General features: G+C 36.6%; 1 protein-coding gene across 2 annotated transcripts in view; it reads left to right on the forward strand.

The window, feature by feature from the left end:
* The window catches only part of LOC128862584 (adenosine deaminase 2-A-like), a 77,991-nt gene extending 63,764 nt beyond the window's left edge, over window positions 1-14,227 (forward strand). For both annotated transcript variants that reach the window (XM_054101306.1, XM_054101307.1), the window contains exons 2-4: window positions 2,453-3,432; window positions 5,789-5,971; window positions 6,204-14,227. In XM_054101306.1, coding sequence (XP_053957281.1) covers window positions 2,605-3,432; window positions 5,789-5,971; window positions 6,204-6,839 — 1,647 coding nt within the window. In that variant the 5' untranslated portion in view covers window positions 2,453-2,604 and the 3' untranslated portion in view covers window positions 6,840-14,227. The remainder of the gene's footprint in view (window positions 1-2,452; window positions 3,433-5,788; window positions 5,972-6,203) is intronic.
* Window positions 14,228-23,221: the final 8,994 nt, after the last annotated feature.

A 23,221-nucleotide genomic window follows, 5' to 3' on the forward strand; every position in this document is an offset into this window, starting at 1 on the left:
AATATACTCGAAGGTTTGCCATTGCATGCCGAGGGGGGACCGCTATTAGAAAAAAACTAAACTTTATAAAACTATATCGCTTCAAAAATAGCTTTTTTGACGGTTTCGAGCTTGGTGAAGCCAACCAGCGTACCAAATAGATAAATTCGATTCAATTCTCAGTGTCACTACGTCCAAGGCCAAAGAAATGTGTGTAGTTTGTGAACCCAATACAAAATCGAATGCAACAGCAAAGCGATAATCCCCATGATTCTGCTTTGGTCTGGCTCTCCAGATAGAAATCCTTCATAGCGTTATTTTTCTAACGCATCCTCAGTATTTTTTGTTTCAAGAAATATTCTACGTCGAATTTGCCAAATCTGACTTTAGCACTTATTTTTCAAATACAACATTTTGTTTTTTGTTGAGTCGAAATTTTGCTTTCGTCATTTTCGATCATGTGCGGTCTGTCTAATAGAAGCCTGACCGCCATAACTTGGAAGCTATTTGACTAATTCGATTCTAACAAACTGCATTGTATGGGCAAATAATATTTATTATACGCAATATATTCAATAAAATGTATAGTAACCTATATTAGCTTAATAGCTTCACAGCTTCGAGTCATACTTTGTATGTAGGTAATCGGCTCCAAATCAGCCGAATTTGCCTTGATAACTTTTTGACATTTTCAATAGGTTTGGTATTGGCCGACTGTTAATGCCAATCTAACATTTCAACCCCATTTTGCTGTTTCCACTCAACATATACACCTTTGGCCTCGATGTTTGGGATTATTGGTTGGGCTTGGGTTGTCTTCTTGTAAAATACAAGTTTAGCTAGTTCTTCCAAACATCTTCACAGCTGACAAAAATAATGCTTTTGGTAAATTTTATTTAACAAAACTGCATTAAAATTGGCGGTCAATACAAATAAACGGCCAAATCTTTTTTCGGAGTAGCAACCCAAAACATGACCCCTAAGGGGTTAGGTGTAGTCAGAAGCCCGAAAAAATGATGATTTTCAATTATTTTTTGTTGCTAGTTTATTGCTGTATTTTACAAAAATAAAAACAGAGCGTTAATTCATCAATACATCATCGACTTGACTTTAGCAAAATTTCAAAAAAAAATATTAATAATTGTAAAAATTATCACAAGTCCTTGGAGATTCATCTAAAATCAATCGGACAAGAGAAATTAGTTTTATTAATAGCTTTATTTTTTTTTGTTTCAAAATCAACAATATGGAATCAGGAAATATTTTTCAGATTTTCGAGAAGAAAACCGAAAATTAATTGTAAAAAAAAAACGAAATTAAAAAAAAAATCCTTCGATCAGGCAGAAGTATTTTATGTTTTTCAAAAGCAGTATACATTTTATTAAAATCAACCAAGCGGTTTTTAAGTTACAGTGATCACCAGTTCAAAAAACATAGTTTTGAGAAAAACGCATTAAAATTTTGCATTCGAGCTCCGGAGCGCCCTTTGTTAATTGTTGAATAACTCGAAATGTACAATATTTGTCGGATTCACATAAAATTTCCACACAATATTTTTTAGATATTATACTTTACGAAAATGCAAAAAAAAAAAACAGTTTTTTGAAAATTTTGACTACCCCTTAACTGGATGCTCAACAGTTCTTTGACGTTTTCAATGTGCTCCGGAGTTTGAGGTCTTCTGCTTGTAAACGTCCTCGAATCGTGTCTTTGGATATATTAACACTACTTTTCAATAAAACTGCTTTAGCTTCACCCCACCATAAGTTCGGTTTTGTCGCAAATAAATCAATGATCTTCAGCTTGCTTGATCTTGCTTTGGAGAGGATTGTTTTGGGCCACGTCCGCGGAAGTCGGCGACGTTTTTAACTTCGGTCTATCATTGCCGCCATTCACTTATGAACGTCTGCGATTTCTTCAAATATTTTGCTGCAGGTACACGTGACATTTTTGGACCAAATCGTTCTTCATACGCGGAACTCATTTTGTAAAAACAACGTACGCTTTCTAAATTTCTCGCGAAGCTAACACCTGGCCCAACGCGTATTGCGAGAATGATTGGTAGCCCCTAATTTTTTGTATAACTGAATTTTGCCGGTCGCGCTTCCAGTACACAGACTGTAGGTATGTACATAAAATTCACCTTATCAGAAGTCAATTTTAAATTTCTGAGATCTTTTCGCTCAAGCACATGGTCGCAGTGCTATCTAATTCACCCTAAGTATTAATGGAAACCACTTTAAGATTAAAAAAAGGAACTTATAATGGACTATTAAATAAGTATACTTGCCCGAGTATAACTAATTTTTATCTTATCTACAACTAAAAGCCTCTGCTTAGCCCCCAATATCTTTCATTAATACTTGAAATATTGATGCGAAAAATACCTTTATGCGATTTCGCTGATAAGCTGTCAAATAAAGTCAAAAGATGATTAATTTTGGAAATGTTAACAAAATTTATTTCCTTGCAGATTATCGTAGCACCTGAGCAGCACTAACTACATTCTCAGTTTGCATTCGATTGGCATTCAAACCGGGCGCTAAAGTTATAAATAGCGGCAAGTTTCTCAACAAAGCCAAATTTTTCGAGTTTGAAGCGTTTCGTTCAACATTGACTGACAAGATGTCTCGCTGTGCGCGCCTTGCTTATGTCGCGTGCTTATTTAGTGTTCTTTTCACGCGCACATACTCACGCAGCCAGTTGGCCGCTTCACATTTGGCTGCATATGTCCCCTATCGTCAAGATGGCAGTAGTATACGTAACAATCGTCCCACACCAGAAGCTTACGATACCGAACGTTCACAGTTTTTCCGCTATGAGGAGTCCAAGGGAGTGGGAGCTGAAATTGAGTTGAACGATCGTGAGTTGCTTGCTAATCAAATCATTATGGCAGCAAAAACATACGAGTATGAAGAGGGTCTGGTTACGCCGCATCTGTTCAAACCCTCGAAACATTTCTTTAGCGTCTTGGAAGAAATCAGTAAGACACCGCTATTCACCTACCTGCAAGCGATGCCGAAAGGTGGTGTGTTGCACGCTCACGACACTGCTTTGTGCAGTACGGATTTTTTGATTGAATTGACTTATCGTGAGAATTTGTGGATCTGTGAACGTAGTGGGGCCTTGGAAGCGGTGTCAATGATTTTCGCCAAAGAAAAGCCAACGCTTACCCTTGAAAACGCGAATTGCACATGGACGCTGTTGGAAGAAATGCGGGACAGAAAAGGTGCGTCAGCGGTGGATGATTATTTGCGGGAACGTTTCACTTTGTATCCGAAAGAGAAGTTTTTAGATAATAACGAGGCTTGGGAGAATTTTATGGAGATATTTTCGCTGTTGGAAGGTTTGGTGACCTACGCACCTGTGTGGGCGGACTACTACTACAATGCGTTGAAGGAATTTCGTGCTGATGGCGTGCAGTATTTGGAGTTCCGCAGCACACTGCCGAAGGTAAGTTGGGTAAACAATAATTTAGATTGATAGAAAAGTGTGTTTTTTTTAATGGGTGTTGAGCCTTAGTTCATGTCATAAATTAAACGAGGAGCTCAGCTATTATAATTAACTTAACTTAAGAACCAGCTAATTTTTGATGTGTGGGACTGCTCAATATTAGGTATACTTCTGTAAAGACTTTCATGAGGAACTTTTTCGGTGTGGAAATACACTCGACGGTTTGCTATTGCCTGCCGAGGGGGCGATCGTTGTTAGAAAAAACTCTTTTTATCTTTTGGTGTTATGTTCGGGGTCTCAAACCCGAAAATTTTGATGAAAATTTCATGAATTTTTCTGAATTTCTTAAAAAATGTGGAGCTTTGATTCATGGCGTTCATTAAATAATTAACTGTATTTTTATTGAAATTGAAATTTAATTTAAAAAATTAAATGGCAAAATTTATAATCACAAGGTGGGCTTGGGTTCCACGGGTGTATACAGCGACTGATAGCCAAAATTATGCGGCCTTAAAAAAAGTTGCTTATAACTATTGGGTTGGCAACTAAGTAATGCAGATTTTTTTTTAGCAAATCAAAGGTAATTTTTTCATGGAACTAAATAACTTTATTTTGTAATGTATTGCCAATTTTGATCAAGGACCTTTTGCCATCTTTTAGGCAGCATCATAATCCCACGTTCATAAAACTTCTGGTTTTTATTAGCAAAAAACTGAATCAGGTACGATTTGACATCATCATCATTATTGAAATGTTTACCATTCAAGGAGTTTTGTTAAGATCGAAACAAGAAGTAATCAGATGGTGCAAGGTCAGGACTATATGATGGATATGGCAAAACATCCCAATCAAGCTCCAATAATTTTTGTCTAGTGACCAAAGATGTGTGTGGCCTTGCATTGTCATGATGGAATACAATAGCTTTTCGATTTGTCAATTCGGGGCGCTTTTCTTCAACTGCATTGTTTAACTTCGTTAGTTGTTCAATGTAGTCATCAGACATGATCGTTCGGTTGAGTGGTAAAAGTTCAAAATAGACAATTCCTTTGTAATCCCACCAAAGCAATAACAAAACCTTCTTTTGAAGAATATCAGCTTTTGATGTCGTTTGAGTTGGTTCACCTGGCCTGCTCCACGATCTTTTCCGCTTGATATTGTTGTAAACAATTATCAGTCGTTTTAAAAATGGATCATTTTCATTATGTTCCTTTAGCAAATCGAAATTTCACAAACCAGTTTTGACACAGCCGTTCTTTTAAGGCTTCGTCACCATAAACAGCACTTTTTATGAGCTTACGATGCGGTTTTCCCTTTGCGGAAATAAAAAAGCAAAATATGGCGAAAATGTTCCTTGTGATTTTCCATTTTTCAACGAACGCCAAACGAAAACTACGCAACCGATCAAAAAACCTTTTTTACTGATTAGTTGTCAACTATCAAATAACAAAATCTGTTTTACATTTGTACTAAGTCTGCAAACCTAAAAATTCAACTGAAGCCATCTGTGAGTGAAATCCGCCATTACTTAGTTGCTAACACAAAAAGTTTAAGGCAGTAATAATTTAGTACTTTGTAGGATATGCGCTTTTGTCAATAATAGCCTGGACTACCTTAAAACCGATTCTAAAAACTTCTTAGCATATTCAGAAGGTATTTTTTGTCATTATACTTTTAACGCGATTTTGACGATCGACCAATAATATTCAAATCTGGCGATTGCGCTGGTGTTTTGAACAATGTGAGGGTAAATTCCAAATTAGCCAGTTCGCTACAATCCCCGATTTACACTTCGGGTTGTTATCCCGTTGGAAGCGAAAATGTTTCCGTTTTTAATTAATTTTGTGACCTATCCATATCACTTGCAACGAAAGTCAAATCTCCGGTTCCTTCAGACACTCTGCAGGTTCGACTAAGGTGCTCGGATTTTCTAGTTATAGCTCTGAATTTATCAAACAAAACTTGTGCCTTCTGGTATGATCCTTCTGGTGTTCCAGAAGTTCCCATCCTTAGTTATATGGTCTCTACTTCAATTTGGCAGTAGAATTTTTGGTACTGATTAATGACTTGTAGTAGGATGTGCGTCCATGGATGACAAGCTTCAGCATGGAAAATATATCAAATTAAATAAAAATAGCAAAAAAAAAAAAATTGTTGGGTCAATTACAAGATTCTAGGGCAAAGTTGCTATGAGTGATTGCTGCATCATTTTGGCTGTGAGCCGATATACATATTGTAGTTATATATATCTTACATACCCGCTGACAAATGACTTTATTAAGAAATGATACTTATTCAATCTTGCCTAGGAGCTAAGAATTTACCACATTATTATTCATTGTTCAATTTTTCGTTACAGTTATATGACTTGGAGGGCAAACATTATACCGAGTTGGACACTGTGCGCATTTATAAGGAGACCTTGGACAAGTTTATGCAAGATTATCCAGACTTCATTGGCTCAAAAATTATATATGCGCCTTTACGCATAGCAAGTCCAACAACAGTTGAAGAATATATACGTATTTGCATTGAAATAAAGGTTAGAATTAATGCTTTGAGAGATAAGAATATTGAGCGTTAGGGCCCTCGCCACTTTGTCAAATTGTTTTTTGTTTAAATGTCAAAGCTCATAAAAGAGAAAGAAACACCAAAAAAACATCATTTCAAATGAGACGAGGTTCTTAATTGCTTTATTTCTTAATTTTCATGACTTACCATACATATTTACTTACACATTCAGATGGAACTAATAAACATTTCCCCACTTGCAGGCCAAGTATCCGGACTTCCTTGCTGGCTTCGATTTGGTTGGACAAGAAGAACTCGGACGGCCGTTAAAAGATTTCATTCCACAATTACTAAGTATGCCTGATGATATCGATTTTTATTTTCATGCCGGTGAGACGAATTGGTACGGTTCTGACGTTGATGAAAATTTAATTGACGCTGTGTTGCTCGGCACGAAGCGTATTGGTCATGGCTTTGCGCTCACCAAACATCCACTCGTTCTGCAGGCGCTGAAGGAACGCAACATTCCCGTCGAGATCAATCCCATTTCGAATCAAGTCTTACAACTTGTCTCAGACTATCGTAATCATCCATGCTCTCATTTGTTCGCCAGCAACTACACGGTGGTTATCTCATCAGACGATCCATCATTTTGGCGTGCCACACCACTCTCACACGATTTCTATATTGCCTTTTTGGGTATCGCTTCGGCGCATGCCGATCTGCGTTTGCTAAAGAAATTGGCGATCAATTCGCTGGCTTACAGTGCATTGAGTGAACAACAAATACAACTGGCGTTACAAAAGTGGCAAGCAAAATGGGATGCATTTATTGAGCACATAATTGACGGTGATACAGACGGCGCTGGAAGTCGTCTGCAGACGAATCGGATCGATTGACTAGCACGGGTGGTGGCGGCGTTTATATTGTTGCGTGTGGTATGTAGATAGGCGGTGCGCCTTGATATCGCATGATTAAAGCAACAATAGCGTCAGTCGGTTCAAAGAAACATAAAAGTTTCATTTTTACAATAGCAGAAGTGGATATACAACAGTTAAGACAAAACTGAGACCCAGATAAACATAACAGTGCAGATATTAGCTAAAGTTATTGACGGAGTTAGTTAAATCATTGACGAAAATCAAATAGATTAATTTATGTACTAAGATGATAGGTATTCTAGTGATAATTATAAGGGTGACATTCCTATTTACCATAAATCTGTATGATACTCTGCTCTATAATAGAATGAATAGAACGGTTCTTAGGTTCTTGTATGGTTGGTATTTGCTAACGACAGATACAGCATAGTTGACAGCTAGTTTATGTAGCGCTGACTACAGTTTGTGGAGAGCAAGGAAAGAAAAGGAACTGTGCCCATGAATGTTGATATTTTTATTCTTATGCTAGTTCAGAAAATAATGTATTTTAGAGTATGTATTACAGGGTGGGCACGATTGAATTGTATATTTCTAAAACTAGTGAATTTTTTTTCAGTTACTTTTATTTTTAAAATTTGTATTTGCTGGTTTCATATAGCAAAAGGTAATCCAAGTAAAAAATTACTTTTAAAATTAATATCAAATTAATACAAATCGAAATTTTCTTATAAGACAATTTACTATTAACTGGAAATGGTCTGCTATCATTACATTAGCAAATTATGGGTATTTGCATGTACAAGGTGGCGCAAAATTAATCATCATTAAACAGTTTGGTTGTTGAATATGTTTTACTAAATAAGCAAAAAATCAGTGATGAAAATCTTTATTTTGACTTTTAAGCGCTCCATTGATTGTCTGTTTGTATACTGCAACTGTATAGTTCACAAGTATCAAATAAGATTGTCAAATGACGCCATTTGCAAAAATTATAAATCCAACCATATGGTGATTAATTCTGCGCCACTTTGTTTTTGTATTGCTGTAGTAGTTTGCGCGCGTCATGACGTTGGGTTATTTTCCCTTAATGTTAGACTTTGAGCTAAGAAATTTTTTTTAATATGATTTTATTAGAACTAGCAAAAGCTTCCGATATTTATGGAATACCACTAAATTAGATAAGTAAATCATTTGGTTGCTTGGGCTTGTTTCGGTGTGGCGTATACGCTCAACAAATTTTTCCATGACGTTTTAGTAGGTTTGCAAATTTGATGAATGGACTCGTATTGACAGACGGCGGCGTTAATCCAATTCGGATCTAATCGGAACAGTTAATCCGATTAAAATTGTAGTATGACATTCGATTGTAACACGGATTATTGAACCGCTGATTTGTTTTTTCGATAGTTTTGTCAGTAAGAAGTAGACCGCAGGCAACAAATATGCTGCACTGATACTAAAAAATAATTATTTATTAAAAAAAATCTTAAATCACAATTTTTCAAACTGCTCCGAAATATCAAAACAATTAATATAATTTCGAACGTGTTAGTGCAAATAAGATTACCGGATGAAATTTATCTATTCCGACACTTAAAAAGGAAATTTGAATAACGCGCAGTTTCGATGCTTCCAAGTGTTATCACTACGGCGGGCGGTGAATATCATGATTACCGAGCTTACCGTTCCCCGGAGTGGTCTCATGAGTTTTGGGAACAGCCAGAAGTCACACGGAGCCAAATCAGGAGCATACGGTGGTTGCGGAACGATATGCGTGGAATTTTTGGCGAAATGGTCACGAAGAACGAGTGTAGTGTGAGACGGTGCATTATAGTGATGTAAAAACCAAGATTTGTTGGCCCATAATTCTGGCCTTTTTAGACGAATTGCTTCACGTAAACGATGCATAACGCTCAAATAATACTCCTTATTAACAGTTTGGCCAGGTGGAAGGAATTCATAGTGCACCACACCACGAAAATCGAAAAAAACTGTCATCATGACCTTTATTTTTGAACGACTTTGACTTGCTGTTTTCGGTCTGGCCTCGCCTTTAGCACGATATTCGCTTGATTGGTCGCTTGTTTCAGGGTCGTAAGCATAAATCCAAGTCTCATCTCCCGTAATGATGCATTTGAGCTTGTCCTGATAGTCTGAAAGCATTGTTTCACAAACGAGATTTGACTTTTCGTAGGCCCAAATGGTTTTCACAGATCCTTCTGATATTCCGATCATATCAGTAAGGTCTTTAACAGTCAACCAACGATTTTTGAGCACTAACTCCTTCACTTTATTGACGTGTTGGGCATCTGTTGACGTCGATGGTCGTCCGGAGCGCTCCAAGTCATCAACACGTTCTCGACCCTCTTTGAAGTCTTTATACCACTTATAAACATTTTTCTGCGACATGGTCGAATCACCAAATGCCTTCTGCAACATGCTAAACGTTTCCGCAGCCGAAATTTCATTCCGCAAACAAAATTTGATGGCACTTCTCTGCTCAATGAAATCAGACATTGTAAAAATCGAAAAATGCACTCTTGGTCGTTTGGTAAACACAAGCGTAAACATATTACTGATAATGACATTCACATGAAAGTTGGCCCAGATGTTATTAACAGTGCTGCCAACTCATGAAAAAAATAACTAGAGCAAAATTTTAATCCCGCGAAGTTTGACAAATAAATTCACTTTACTTTTTGCCCACAGTAGTATATGTATAATTGGCCCTAACACCCTTTGTTGGATGTTTAGCCCAGCTCTTCCTCTAATTTAAGGCGGGCGTCTTGATATTGTTCCGCAAATGGAGGATCTTTCACTTTTATACCACCTCCAAGCGGTAGACGGTTATTTTATATGAGGAGCTTTTTCATGGCAGATCTTTAATTAGGAAGAACTTTTCTATCATTTTGGCGTTTCATGCCCACAGCGAGTTTCGAATAGTCACCCACAATCTATGGTATTGTTATAACAGCATAAAATATACTACATAAATTATAAGTAATGCAGCTGAAGTGACAGCCTTTGGTCTTTCTGGTAGCCTCGGCCCGACTGTCGTCGCAACGGTAAAGAGTGAGCAATTTTGGCTGATTTTATAGTTTTTTCCCAAAAAAAAAAATCCAAAATTCACTTTGTTTGAATTTTACATACTTTTTTGGCTAAATTCAAATCCCAGTTTGAGGTTTTCTTGGGTTAAATTGTGAATCGATAGCAACATAAGTGGATGGTTGTTTGCCTTTAACTGCTCTTTAATTGACTTAGCCGGAATTTTTGTAAAAATGCCATCAAATTTTGAGTTGCTGAGATGATTTCTGTTGGACATTCTCGGATGTAGACCTTCATGAAAATTATCACTTTCTCTACCCAAAACACTCAGTAGTTCAAACTCTGATTATGAAACATTTGAGCTGGTATTAACTGCTATTGGATCCGAGGCCGATTGAAAAAGTATGAGCTAAAATAAGATTAAAGAATGACGTGGCATGATTTTATGGTGCTTAAATTACAATAATAAAGCTAATTTTTTAATAAAATTAGTAGAGAATTTGAAAGTGACGTAGTAGGGATGAATAATATTATATAAAAATTATCCCTAAGCACTCAATCAGTCATAAATAGATGTAAGTTGACACAAATTCAAATATAGTTCTGCTCTATAACTTTTGAAATTTAAATGGGGTGATGTTATCGTCTTAGAATTCCACGTGGAAATCAGGTTTTTAGAATTCTAGATCTAATTTTCATTAATGACAATTTGTGTTTGACTTAATTTATTTTATATATTTATTATTTAACGTTTCAAACGCAAAAACCACGAGTTTTAATTTAAGTTTATGACAATAAAAGATATTAACATAGCAAATGCATCGATCTCTTGTCGGTTTCAGATATGAATCAAGTACCTCTTCTTATATTAGTAAACTTGAATTTTATGATTTTAAAAGGCTTTTTGTTGAAAATTAACGGCATAGCTTTTGCTTAAAACACTGTAACTTAGAAATTGTTAACAATGAAATTTTTGCTGTGGAGACTAGTAGTCTTTGTTTGCTGTTGTCCAATGTTTTGAAATTTTAGAATGAGATTTGTTGTTAGAATATACCAATTACGCGTAAGAAATGCCTAAAATTATTTCACATAAAAACAAATTAAAGAAGCTAAAGAATTAGAGGAATAAATTTATTAAAAGATTCTGATGGTCAGTGCCCTTATTAATAGTGGAAACTACTTGCACTATTTAAAGAAGTTTAAATCGTTGGATGAACTCCTTCAATGTAACCTTATTCGTAACTTTGCGTATGATATCTATTGTAACCCTAAATCATTCTAGCTCTACGTCAAATCCAAAAAGTCTAATTCAGGCATTTATAATTGAGACTCCTGCCTCCCATGTGGCGGCTAATCTATTTGCGTATTAACAGGGAATCCAGGTGATGATTTTCAACCAAAAGCTAATGCCTCTATCAATTTTGGTTACTTATTTTGTTCCTGGACCATAAAATAGATATCATCGAGCACATCAGAAATTAAACCGTTTTTCACCTTATCTTATCTAGAATTGCTCCGCTTTTGCTTATCCATTTTGGTGAGCTTATCAACGTTTCAAAACACGGTGGAGAGGACAAAGAAGGTGGCGACAACCGCGAAACGCTATCCTATTTTTGTTTTTCTTGTTCACTCCTCTCGGGAGCGTAGGGCCTCGACAAGACTTCCATCGTACACGGTTCTTTGCTGTTGTTTTTGCATCGTCCTATGATATGTCGCCATCTGCTAGTTCGCGCAGCATCGACCTTCTCCAAGTGTTTTTTGTTCGACCGCGACCTCTGATCCCTTGCGGGTTCCAGTCCAGGCTATCCTATTTTAGCGTATTTGAAAGAATCAGCTCATTTGGTGACGTAATAATTAAATATTTGTGTTCGCTTTATTGTTTGTCGAGCAGCCAGTGTGCTTTTATGGCTGCTAGATGGGAATTTACTAATCTCACAGTTTTCTTAGAAATTTGTATGCCTGCTTTTAATGATCGTGTTCAGATTGATACTGTGTGCCCTGATTTCTTGAAAGCAATCGACACAGTCGGTCATTCAATTTTCATTTCCAAACAATTTAGCTTGAATTTCATTCCATTTTCTTAAAATGGTGTAAATACGTGCATATATACCACTCTCTGTTGTTGTTGTTGTCGACATCACTTGTTTATTTGCCACCCTTTTATTGCCTCGTCCGGCGTTCCTCAAGATAGTATCTTAGGTTTTTTGCTCTCATTATTTTTATTATCAATAACTCGGACACTTCTATAAGTAAATTTCTTTTGTATGCAGACAATTTAAAATTTTTTAATACCATCTCGAGTTATTCTGGTGCAATAAAGTTACAGTCGAATCTCAAAAACCCTTAACTGCTTGCAGTTGTAAAATTTATCTTCATTTAAGTACTAAAAACGTTTGCTGTGCCTTTCTCTAAACCTCGTTCTTTAGTTCTAACAAATTTTTTTAAAGGTAGGTTAGGTCAGGTTTAGGTTGGCGGCTGTTTACTATGGGTCACACTCAGAACCACAGCCCATTGTGATACCGGATGGGGAACTAATCCTGATCTCCCTAAAACCCATGCGAACTTTTAAAAGATATTAGAAGATTCCTGATTTTCATAGCGCTGAGATCTTCCATCTCATTAAAAAATTGTGTACCTAAAGTGCTGAACATTCGTCCGGATAGTTTTTTTAATAGTAACTCATGCCTATCTATTCTTAATGAAATCACTGATCTTGGAATTGTTTTTCACTAAAAATTTCTGTTTCTCAGCCATTTCAATTATATTATTGTTGAGTTTATATATACTTAGTAGTGTCATATTTAGTATACTAAGTAATATAGAGTTATCCCTCATTCGAAAGTTCGATTCTGCTTACAGTGCTCTTTCCTTTGCGCTGGAATGCGCAGCCTTCATATGGATACCATATAGCGATTGTCATATTAAAAGGCTTGAATGCGTTCAAAATGCCTTCGTTCGTTTTGCTGTTAAATCTTTGAAGTTTGCGGATTCAATCCCTTCCTAGAACGCTAGATGCTTACTAATTAATTGAAAATCTTTACATAGTAGAATTGAAGTTTTTGACATTCCTTCCTTTGTTGAGCGCATTTATTCTCAGATTTATCAAATAAGCCTTCGCAGTACTAATATTTTCTTCACAGAGCGTATTTGAACTCGCACTTCTGTATCTCCTGCTCTTATAACACAAGCCTGCAAAATCTCGCTTTTTTACAGCTTCTAAAACCGCTATGGGTGTTTCTTGAAGGTTTTTTTATGCTGAAAACGAATATGACCTTGAAAATGCTCCAGCACGTCAGGATTTTTGGCAATTTGAGGTTAAATAGTCAAAAAATGCAGATTTTGGCCATTTTTTTAATTTTTTTTTGAGCAAGGTAAAGTTTTTTTTTAATTTTCCACAACGGCATCGCAAAGTACTAGTCTTCGGCTTTAAAATCCTTTTTTAGAAATATTTTTACGATTAATATAAAAAAAGTTATTCTGTTTTGAATTGGAGACTTTTAGATATGCAAATTCAACCTTTCTAACTCTCTAACGCCTCTGTAAAGGGACTGTGAAATATATCCTCTACATTTTGGTACATAAACTTTATTTTTATTTAATTGTAAAATGTGAAAAATTGATGGGTGATATAACTTTTTAATAATTTTTTTCGTAATCAGGACACCAAATTACAAAGTAATTAGTTAAAATTATCGAACAAGTTTTTTGGTTGTTGGCCTGTGTAATCAGAGGCATAAGGGAAATTAATTGATTCTCAAATTCTTTGGCTTTCGATTTTTAATCTTTTAAATTATTAGTAAATGAAAGCTTGTGCAATTTTTATTTTAATATAAGATATTCTGTAGTTCTAAGAGCAAAATTTGTTTGAAATGTTGTGTATTTTTCGATTATTATTTGAATAGCTCCTGGTGACCTGGTTATGTGATTTTGTTTAACACTCCGGTCCAACTTAGTCTAATTCTTGGGCTAAAAAGGCTTATTTGGCGTGGTTTTTTGTTTAAAATATTTTAGTATGAGCAACAAAGAGCTATTGATTTAGCGAAAATTACAGCTCTCTGAATTTGGTTCTAGTACAATCGGGTCACGCCTATATATTTATATATGTATGTGTTTAGGTTTTATACCGAAAAAAAACTTACAAATATTTCTAAAAGTTATTACTTTATGTTTTAGACTTATGCAAAAAGCAATGTAATTTAACAATTTATATAACCTTTATTTACCTACTATCAAAAAAGTACCAGGAATCAGCCAATAGAACACAAAATATTTATTATCCTCCAAAATTTATTGTATGACTTAAGAAGTAGCCCATTTCAAATTCATACGCGCCAACGAATATTCTAATCATCAAAACATTTTTCAAACGCACTTTCCGATATCGACTTCAGTTCTCGTCGGGAATTTACTTTTAAGTTTTCTATCGGCTGAAGAAGGTTGCCGCGGAAGTAGAAGGACAGAGAAAAAAACCAGCCAAAGTTATGCGAGGTAAAAACGTTGTTGATCGCGCTGGTAGCTGCTGAGTTCTGGGTCAGATATTCGTTCCCTTGTGAGAGGTGGTGTGTTCTGGTGCGAAAACCAGATTGCCGCATCACTCTCAGATATTTTATAAGTAATATTCTTTATTTATTGTTTCATTTTCTGGCAAGAATTTTGGTCACTCCTTTGAACGCACTTTCTGATTAATTAATTCTCGGTGCTTTTTTGACGGGATGTATGTACGTATGTATGTGTGTGTAATAGTAAAGCAACAAATAGTATGTATGTAAAGTATTAACACTGAAGTGCTACAATCTAAATATTCCTAAACACTTATGGTTTTAACATTAATATAATTGTACGCATTGTTAGTAAAATATTTGTTATTTTATACAAAACAAATTAACACAGAGTATATTAAAATTTTTGTATTCAAATAAAAATAAAAAAATAAATATGTACTAGATTTTAGGTTAACATTGGCTTTTTATTATTTTTGGTGTGGTATCGCTCGAATTGCTTAAATCTGCCAATCACTCTGCTCGAATGTGCGCACTCCTTGCGGCATTGACAAGTCGTGGTAAAAGTCGGTGCCACCAGTCTGACGCATAGATATCATTAAGAGGAAAGGAAAGATTTCCGGGATCAGTAGAGTTGAGATCTCTATTAAACACAATACACCAGTTTCAATGAATTCTGTGTTTTCTAACACCCACATATTTGGTTTAAGTCACTAAGGGACAAATAACTCTGGATAAATTTGCTCCGACTAGCTAATACTCCCATCAGAGCAATTTGCCTATCGCAAAGGGTTAAAGGTTTCCTACCAGTTTGTTGCAATCCTAAGTTTATCACGGCATTATTTAAAGCTATCAAACAATATTTCTATTAAATATAATACGAAAGTTCTCCACTTTCAATTAAATCTTTCGACGGTTGTAAATGATTCCTTGCACCATATCCCTCTTAGCAAACATAAGTTTTGTGGCCATATGCAAATATCAAAAATGAGGGCTTGGTAGAATTTTTTTGCATAAGTATTAATGATTTTCCAGAACATATTTGTTAAAGTTCTTGAACGCCAACTGCTAGTAGATTAATTATGCAAATTTTTCAATGTTTTACGTTGACCTACTATTTTGGATATCTTTCGCATAAGCGAACAAAACTAATGACACCTAGAAACATTTGAAAACCAATTTCTACTTATTGGGGTGGGGAATAAGTTCATAGCGTTTTTATATTTTTTTTTATTTTACAACGATTTCTTTGCTGCTTGCCGAAGGTAGGTATTCAATCTATAGAATGCTTTTTGCTCTACAAAACGATGCCAATTGTATTTTTGAGTTATTTAATGTAATATTGAGGTGAGTTTTGAGGCTTAGAAATAGAATACCCAGAGGGGAAAAAATCAACGTTTTCGTCACCTGCTCTTCTTTGTTTTTCATCGAGGTCAAAAAGCTGTCGAAGCAGCCTGAGACATTTGCGACGTGCGAGTCTATAGCACGGAAATGGTTTGCAAAGTTCAAAAATGATGACTTTGACGTCAATGACCCATCTCGCAGCGGAGAACGGGCGCCAAACTAATCGTGAATTGGCGGCAAAAATGAATATCCTGGGTGGCTAATGAACTAAACGAAAAAAGACGAAGTAAATCGCCTTAAAATTGTTTCTCAGCATCTCGCCGCCATCGAGCAACACGCGGTCATAAACAGCGCTTTTTTACCGAATCGTCCCGTGAGGTGGGAAATACATCAATATGAAGCAAATAAAAGAGTGGGTGACTCCAGGAGTTACGTCAAAGCCGAGAGTCAATCCGGATCTTCAACCAAAAAAGAGCATGATTTGTGTTTGGTGGGACTGGGAGGGCATGGTGCACTCGGAAATGCTCGAAAAGAGTGCCATGGTTAACAAGGAGCTTTACATTGCCCAGCTACACCACGTGAATGAGGTTATGCGACTGAAAAGGCCTCAGCCACATGGTCACTCCTTTTACGACAACGCCACGCCCCATGTTGCAGACATCGTCAAAGCAGCACTCCAAGAGCTTGAACCAACCTAATTGCTGAAAATGTTGATGACAGTTTTTTGAAATTTGCTAAGTGTTTTCGTGGGTTTTGTGCAAAGTTGAATCTTGATTTGTAACGGTTTTGTTATACAATGAACTTTGAAAATTATTAAAAAACCTTTAGCATGAAAATATTATAAAAAGAAGAATTGACTTAAATATCTGAGCTTAAGTGTATGTGCTACACTTTTGCCATGAACGCGATTTTTATTTCCCGATAAGTTTATGGTTTTCTGGCAACTGAAAGTTTGAATGACATATAGTGTATCCAACATAAAAAAATACACTTTTATTTTCTGTCTACTTTCCAACTGTGATCAAAAGTTATGTGCCAATGTGATTTAAATTTTATATTCTGATGCGCATACGTTAGCGAATGGTGAATGGCGAATAGATGAAACAACTGGTATAAATGACATATGTTGGTAGCACTGGAAAAGAATCGCAAAAAATAACATTTGCACTTCAGCACTTCATGAATATTAGTAAGATCGCGTTCACACAGCGAAACATTAGTGGCTTCAATTCGCTAATTGTGATGCTTGTGCTTTAGGGTTCTCGTTCTTTTTAATGCCTGACTGTAGACCAAAAATTAAATAGCAAGCAACTTCGCAAGCAAAAGAGTATTCCCAAAGTTCAAGCAATACAAATTTGATTTGTATGAATGCGGCCTAATGAAACTTGCCTAATATCAGAATAGAGATTTGCCAGCAAAATCGTGAGTTAATTTACTGTGTACTTTCACACGAACTATTCTTAATTTACAGTATAATTCTTCACTCATTGCGAAACTCATCAACAAAGGATTAATATACATTTTCTATGAGAGTCACAATGGAATTGTCTTCAATATGGATTTGTTGTTGTCGCATAAAATGATAAATATTTGATATAAACCAGAGCATTCTAGCTATACTAAATAATGCCATCATTGTACTGCTTAAATATTGGAGTTCCTTTCACTACATTTTTTGCATGAAATCTGAGATATTGCAAAAAAGAAAAAAGCTAATTTTTCCAGGTTTACACCAATTTAATTGAATGCAATCAACAGCAGGACTTAATGAATTCCAATTTCTTTGCAGCAGTATGAAGTCCATTCAAAGAATTGGCAGCATTTGCGCTACTACTAAATCTGAAATATTGACCCCTGGACAAGCTCAGCCTTTTATTGGAAAACTTCAATATCTATAAATATTGGCTGGGCAACTGGCATATATTCAGCACATACAGTCTGGCAAAAAAGGTTTGGCACAGTGATTTTTTTAACGATATTCGCAGCCTTTTCATGCCAAATTTTTTTTTATTAATTTTGTATAATAACATGATTTTTATTATACTAAATCGTACATAAAACGAGACTTTGAATTAGCTTTTTTCAAAATTCAAAAAAATGCATGCAATTTGCGTCAGAATTTGGAACTTTTTACAATAATTTTTTTTTCTGGTATGCAATTGTACCTATAGCAATGAAAGAGAGTGCAGAAAAAAATTTAAATTCTGAGTAAATTGTTTGAACTTTTTAGGGTGCTCGTCGTAGTCGAATGGGTCCATGACTACTATTTGTTTCTCTCCAGTTCGAAACCCGTAGTTGGCATGAAACATAAAACGATAGAAAAAAGTAGGTCTTTAGTAGAAAAGGGCAGACATCAGCGAGTATATATCTTCCATAAGAAATCTGACATTCGGAAACGGCATAATATTTTAGGTCCCTCTATGTGTGGAACAACATCAAGATACATACCATACATTAAAGATGAGCTCAGCCAAATATATTATATAACACAACAAGTCCGAAACTTTAAAATATGTGGCTTTTGTTGCAGTATAGTATAAACTATGTGTTTATACAGAATTAACGAACGAAAAAATTGCAATGGAAAACATTCCAAATATAAAAAAACTCTGTATCAAAGCTTTTCTGACTCACTGTATGCGTTTAACTTATTTAAGCTTTGCATTCAACTGCACTTACTTTTCTCTTATATATATATTATATATGCCCAGAAAAGTGTATATACAGCGGTAGGCACAATAATAGCAGAGCGACAAAGTTGCAAAGTTTTGAAAAATGTGTACTAAAACAAAAACTATCAAAATTAAAGTTTCAAGCCTTGTAAGAATTTTAATATATATATACTCCAAATTTTCGTCGAAATTTTAAATTTTTAACAGAATTTTTTGGAAACTTTCAGGTATATAGTTTAGTAGCGCATTACATTTTGGTTTGCAGCTTTAAAAGGAGTTGGCTATATGCCGCGATGTGGGAATTTGGTATCCCCGCAAAACTAATATGGCTATGCAAAATGACGTTGCTCAATACCTCCGTCAGAATTGGGAAGGACCTCTCCGAGCCGTTTGACACCAAACGAGGTTTCAGACAGTGTGACTCGCTGTCGTGTGACTTCTTTCACCTTTTGTTGAAGAGGATCGTGCGAACCGCAAAACTTATCGATATTAATATCATCGTCCTTAACAACAGCCCTGTTAGTTCTGTCATTTCCAAACTGTATTCAGAAGCAAAGCGAATGGATCCGGTGGTGAGCGAGGACAAAACAAAATATCTCCTGTCATCATATAAACAGCGCCGCTTTCCCAGTTGACAGTTAGATTTCAGGGTTGTAAAAGACGTCGTTTATGCAGATACCAGCATTAAGACCGATAATAATGTCAGCCTTGAAACTCAACAAAGGACGTCTCTTGGCAACAAGTGCTACTTTGGACTAAGTAGGCAATTCAGTAGTAAATTCTGCTTTCGACGAACAAAACTAACACTCTATAAGACTCTCATAAAGCCCGTTCTAACGTATGGCGCAGAAGCTTAAACGATGACAATATCCGATAAGGAGTCCTTGGAGGGTTTGAGAGAAAGATCCTTCGGACGATTTTTGGACCTTTGTACGATGGAGACGGCGAGATATAGACATAGACATAGCGCAGCTAATAAAAATCCAGCGGCTTCGTCGGCTGGGTCATGTCGTCCGAACGGAAACAAACGCTCCGGCTCTGAAAGTACTGGATGCGATACCACCTATAGTAGCAGAGGAAAAGGCAGGCCTTCTCTACTTCACAAAGTTTAGGTGGAGAAGAACTTGGTTTCACTTGGTGTGATACTGATACAATGTGAAATTATTTTTTTAAATTTATACGAGCTTGAAAGTTTGAGTAATATGGTTTGTTTTTTAATTATCTGTGCTAATTTTTAAAATATTTATCTATGCTTATTTTTAAAAGAAAAATATCGCCCTGCTATTATTGTGAACACAAGTGTACATACATATATGTACATATGTACGCACTAATTCGCACGAAGAGGTTTATTGAATATTCTGCTAAATTAGAATTGATAAAGCCGAACTGAAACTACGTTGGTTTGAAATAATAGGGCCGCCACAATGGGTCCGTTGCGGAACCGAATTTGACTGACAGGAAAATAACTTATGCGTATTTGAGTCGAAGGAGAATACGTACCGTACGCCACAAAAACTGGCAACTTACTGCTTTTGCCGTGTGGCAAGTGTGGCGAAAATGACAATTGTTTAAAGAGGAACAATTATACAGGGTGCGCCATCTTTTATGTCGGTATGAAATCATTGAATAACTTTGAAAAAAAAAACAACTGATTTGTATAAGAGAAGTATTTTTATTTGGATTGGTTATTTACAATTTATTAAAACTATGTTTTGAATACAATATCAACCAAGTGGCCACTATTTTTATTTGGCAATATTTTTTCTGCGATTGTCATCACCTTGTCAAGAATTTCGGGTTTTATAGCGTCAATTTCGGAACGAATGTTTGCCTTAAGCTGGTCAACAGTCTGCGGCTTGTTGGTGTGAACCTTAATTTTCAGATAACCCCACTAAAAGAAGTTCGGGGGTTTAAGTCATGTGATCTGACGATGTCGTCTCTTTTTGACACTAGACGTCCCGGGAATTTTTGTTGCAAAAATTCAATTGTTGCATTCGCAGTGTGGCATGGCGCACCATCTTGTTGAAACTAGTAACCGTCTACACCTTTCTCAAGCATTTGCGGGCTGACATAATGAGCCAACATCCATCGATATCGGTTTCCATCGACCGTTTCGTTTTCTCGGTAAAAATATGGCCCAATGATGGTTTTGGCGCGAATGCCGGCCCAAACAGTGACTTTCCAGCGATGCAATGGCGCTTCATGGATCTCGTGTGGACTCAGTTCCCCAAATGCAGTAATTTTGTTTATTCAATCTGCCAGAGGGGTTAAAATGTGCTTCGTCAGTCATTAATATTTAATTCCATTCGAGCGACTGTTTGGCTGTATTCCAAGCGACGTGAATGGTCTGTCGGCAATATTCTTTGTGTTAATTGCACTTTATACGGAAACAAATTTAATACATCCCTTAAAATGCGCCCCATTGTGGTTTCACTGACGCCAAAATGCTGAGCGCGACGACGGTACGGCACTGTTGGTTCCTGGGCAACGCTCTCCCTCACTGCTTCAACCAGTTCATTGGAACGTATTGGTCGTTGACGAACGGCATGCTGACGATCTCCTACTCTCCCATGATCAAAAAAATTTGACACCAAACGACGAATAGTATTGTCAGACGGTGCCTGTTTGCCGCGATACTTTTTGCGACATGCGCGTTGAGTTAGAACAATAGAACGACTATTTTCGATGTATAGCGTCACTATTTCAGCGCGTTGTTTGGGTGTAAAACGATGAATGGTTGAAATTGTACTGAATTGACGTATCGAAAACATGTATGTTGAAGTCTGTATATATCAAATTAAATATAGAAAATAAATGGGATTTAAATTAATTGAATCTATTTATGTGCGTCCCGATCTCGAAGTTATGGACGCACCCCTGTCTAAGGCAACCTCAATTCTATTAAAACAATTTTGAACATAATTCATTTTATAATATAATTCAACAAAAACCTGTTTACAAAAAATAAATAATTTTCGCCTACACTTCTGTTAGGTGTTTGGCCAAGCTCCTCCTTCTACATATATGTGGTGCGTGATGTTGTTACACAAATTGAGCCGATTCCGAAAGGCAAATGGTGTTATGTTAGGAGCTTTTATACTGGCAGAAATACACTTGGAGGTTTGCCATTGCCTGTCGAGAGGCGACCGCTATTAGAATGTTTCTATCACCCACCTACTACCCTACGCACTCGCGAATGGTAGTCTCGTACGAAAACATTTGGCGACGGCGGCCGGTTATTTATATGCGGTAATACTTTAATTGTAGCACTACGGCACGTTTTACACGTCACATCAGTCGAATGCGTTGAAGTAACGAATGCAACGGAGCCATTGTGACAGTCGTATAAGTTCGTTTCATTTAAGAATGCATAGAAGCGGTAGGGTGTTGGCGGGTAAGCAGAACCTTGCCCAGCATTGTTTGCAAATATTGCATTGCAGTTTGCATACAAATAAACACACTTGGGTCTATGTGTACATATTTGCATAAGTTTTAAAGTGTCAGTAGGCATTTACAAACGATCAAATTTTCTCATGCTACTGCAGTAAAACGAAAGAGTATCGAATAAGCGCTGAAGACCTGAGATCTCGCAATTTCGCTACATATAGTATTATCTTGAATTAAATATTTACTTTTATATCCACAGCACAGTTATCGAATGCATTCTAAATTGATTCCGCTACGTACAACAACAACAATTCTGTAGAGCGAAAACAATGAAACCTTTGACTCAACACCCATAGAGTATATCTAGATCTGATCTAGAACCCATTTCGTAAACACAAAATTTCAGCGATGTGCCTGCTTACTAAATGGGATCGATATCACTGTTGGGTGCAGTAACTTATAGCTTGCTTCGTGTGATCCTTTATTCCAAAGAATGCACTACGTTTTTTGCACAAGTTGGCGTCATCATTTGGCGTTACAAGCCGAGGTGGGAATTTTAGCCTCGCTTACGATATTCTTCAAGGCTTCTCTGTCTCTTGCCAAATATTTCCAGTTGGTTACTTCGTGCGTTCGTAGGTCTTCTTCTATGTAGTTCATTAGTCGCCTTCGCGGGTGACTTTTATTTCTCTTTGTCGTAAGTTCGTGTTGCATTATTAGTTTTATTCCATTCTCAGAAAATGTTCATTTACACCTTAGCCTTTGCGCTTAGCTGATGAATTTGACAATGTCCATCCACGCCATGCATGAATTAGTCAACTGCTTGTCATAGAGCATAATAATGAAAGGGCTGTAAAAATCTATACAAATTCCATTGCCGTGAAGTATGCATGAAATTTCATGTGTATCTCAGGGCAGAGGAGTACTCAGCTCTCACCATGAAAACACCGGGCAGTATGCCAGCAACAGTTTTTCACACCTATTTAAAATGCACGCCATTAAAACTTGAGCAAGAACAGTCAATCCGCTTGCGAGTGGGGTGCCTGAGGCTGAATACTCCGAAGACCTGGCATTTTAAAATGAAACTTCTTCACAAAGAGTGTAAGTAAATTTTTATATTACATTTTCTTGTAAGGCGACTAAAATCTGGGGAGAGTAAACTCTAGACAAATCCCAAATCAATCAGAGAAGGATGAGTAGCCCTCAAATAGAGCGAGCCAAAGGGCTGCCACTCAAGACTCCAAGGACGGGGCCTCAGGGCCAGAAATGCTAAACAGCTCAGATGTGACCTCAACAGCTGAAACTGCACAGCATCGGCACAGATACAGCCGAACAACCTAAACCACTGAGCGGGGCAGGCAAAAAGAGGCTCAGTTACCTCCATTAAAAAGGCGCAGCAGAGAGGAGGCATATACCAAATCTCTGCTCTCCATGCCCGCAAGGAAGACAGATG

The sequence above is a fragment of the Anastrepha ludens genome, chromosome 4 (genome assembly GCF_028408465.1).
Source record: "Anastrepha ludens isolate Willacy chromosome 4, idAnaLude1.1, whole genome shotgun sequence".
Classification (NCBI taxonomy): Eukaryota; Metazoa; Arthropoda; class Insecta; order Diptera; family Tephritidae; genus Anastrepha; species Anastrepha ludens.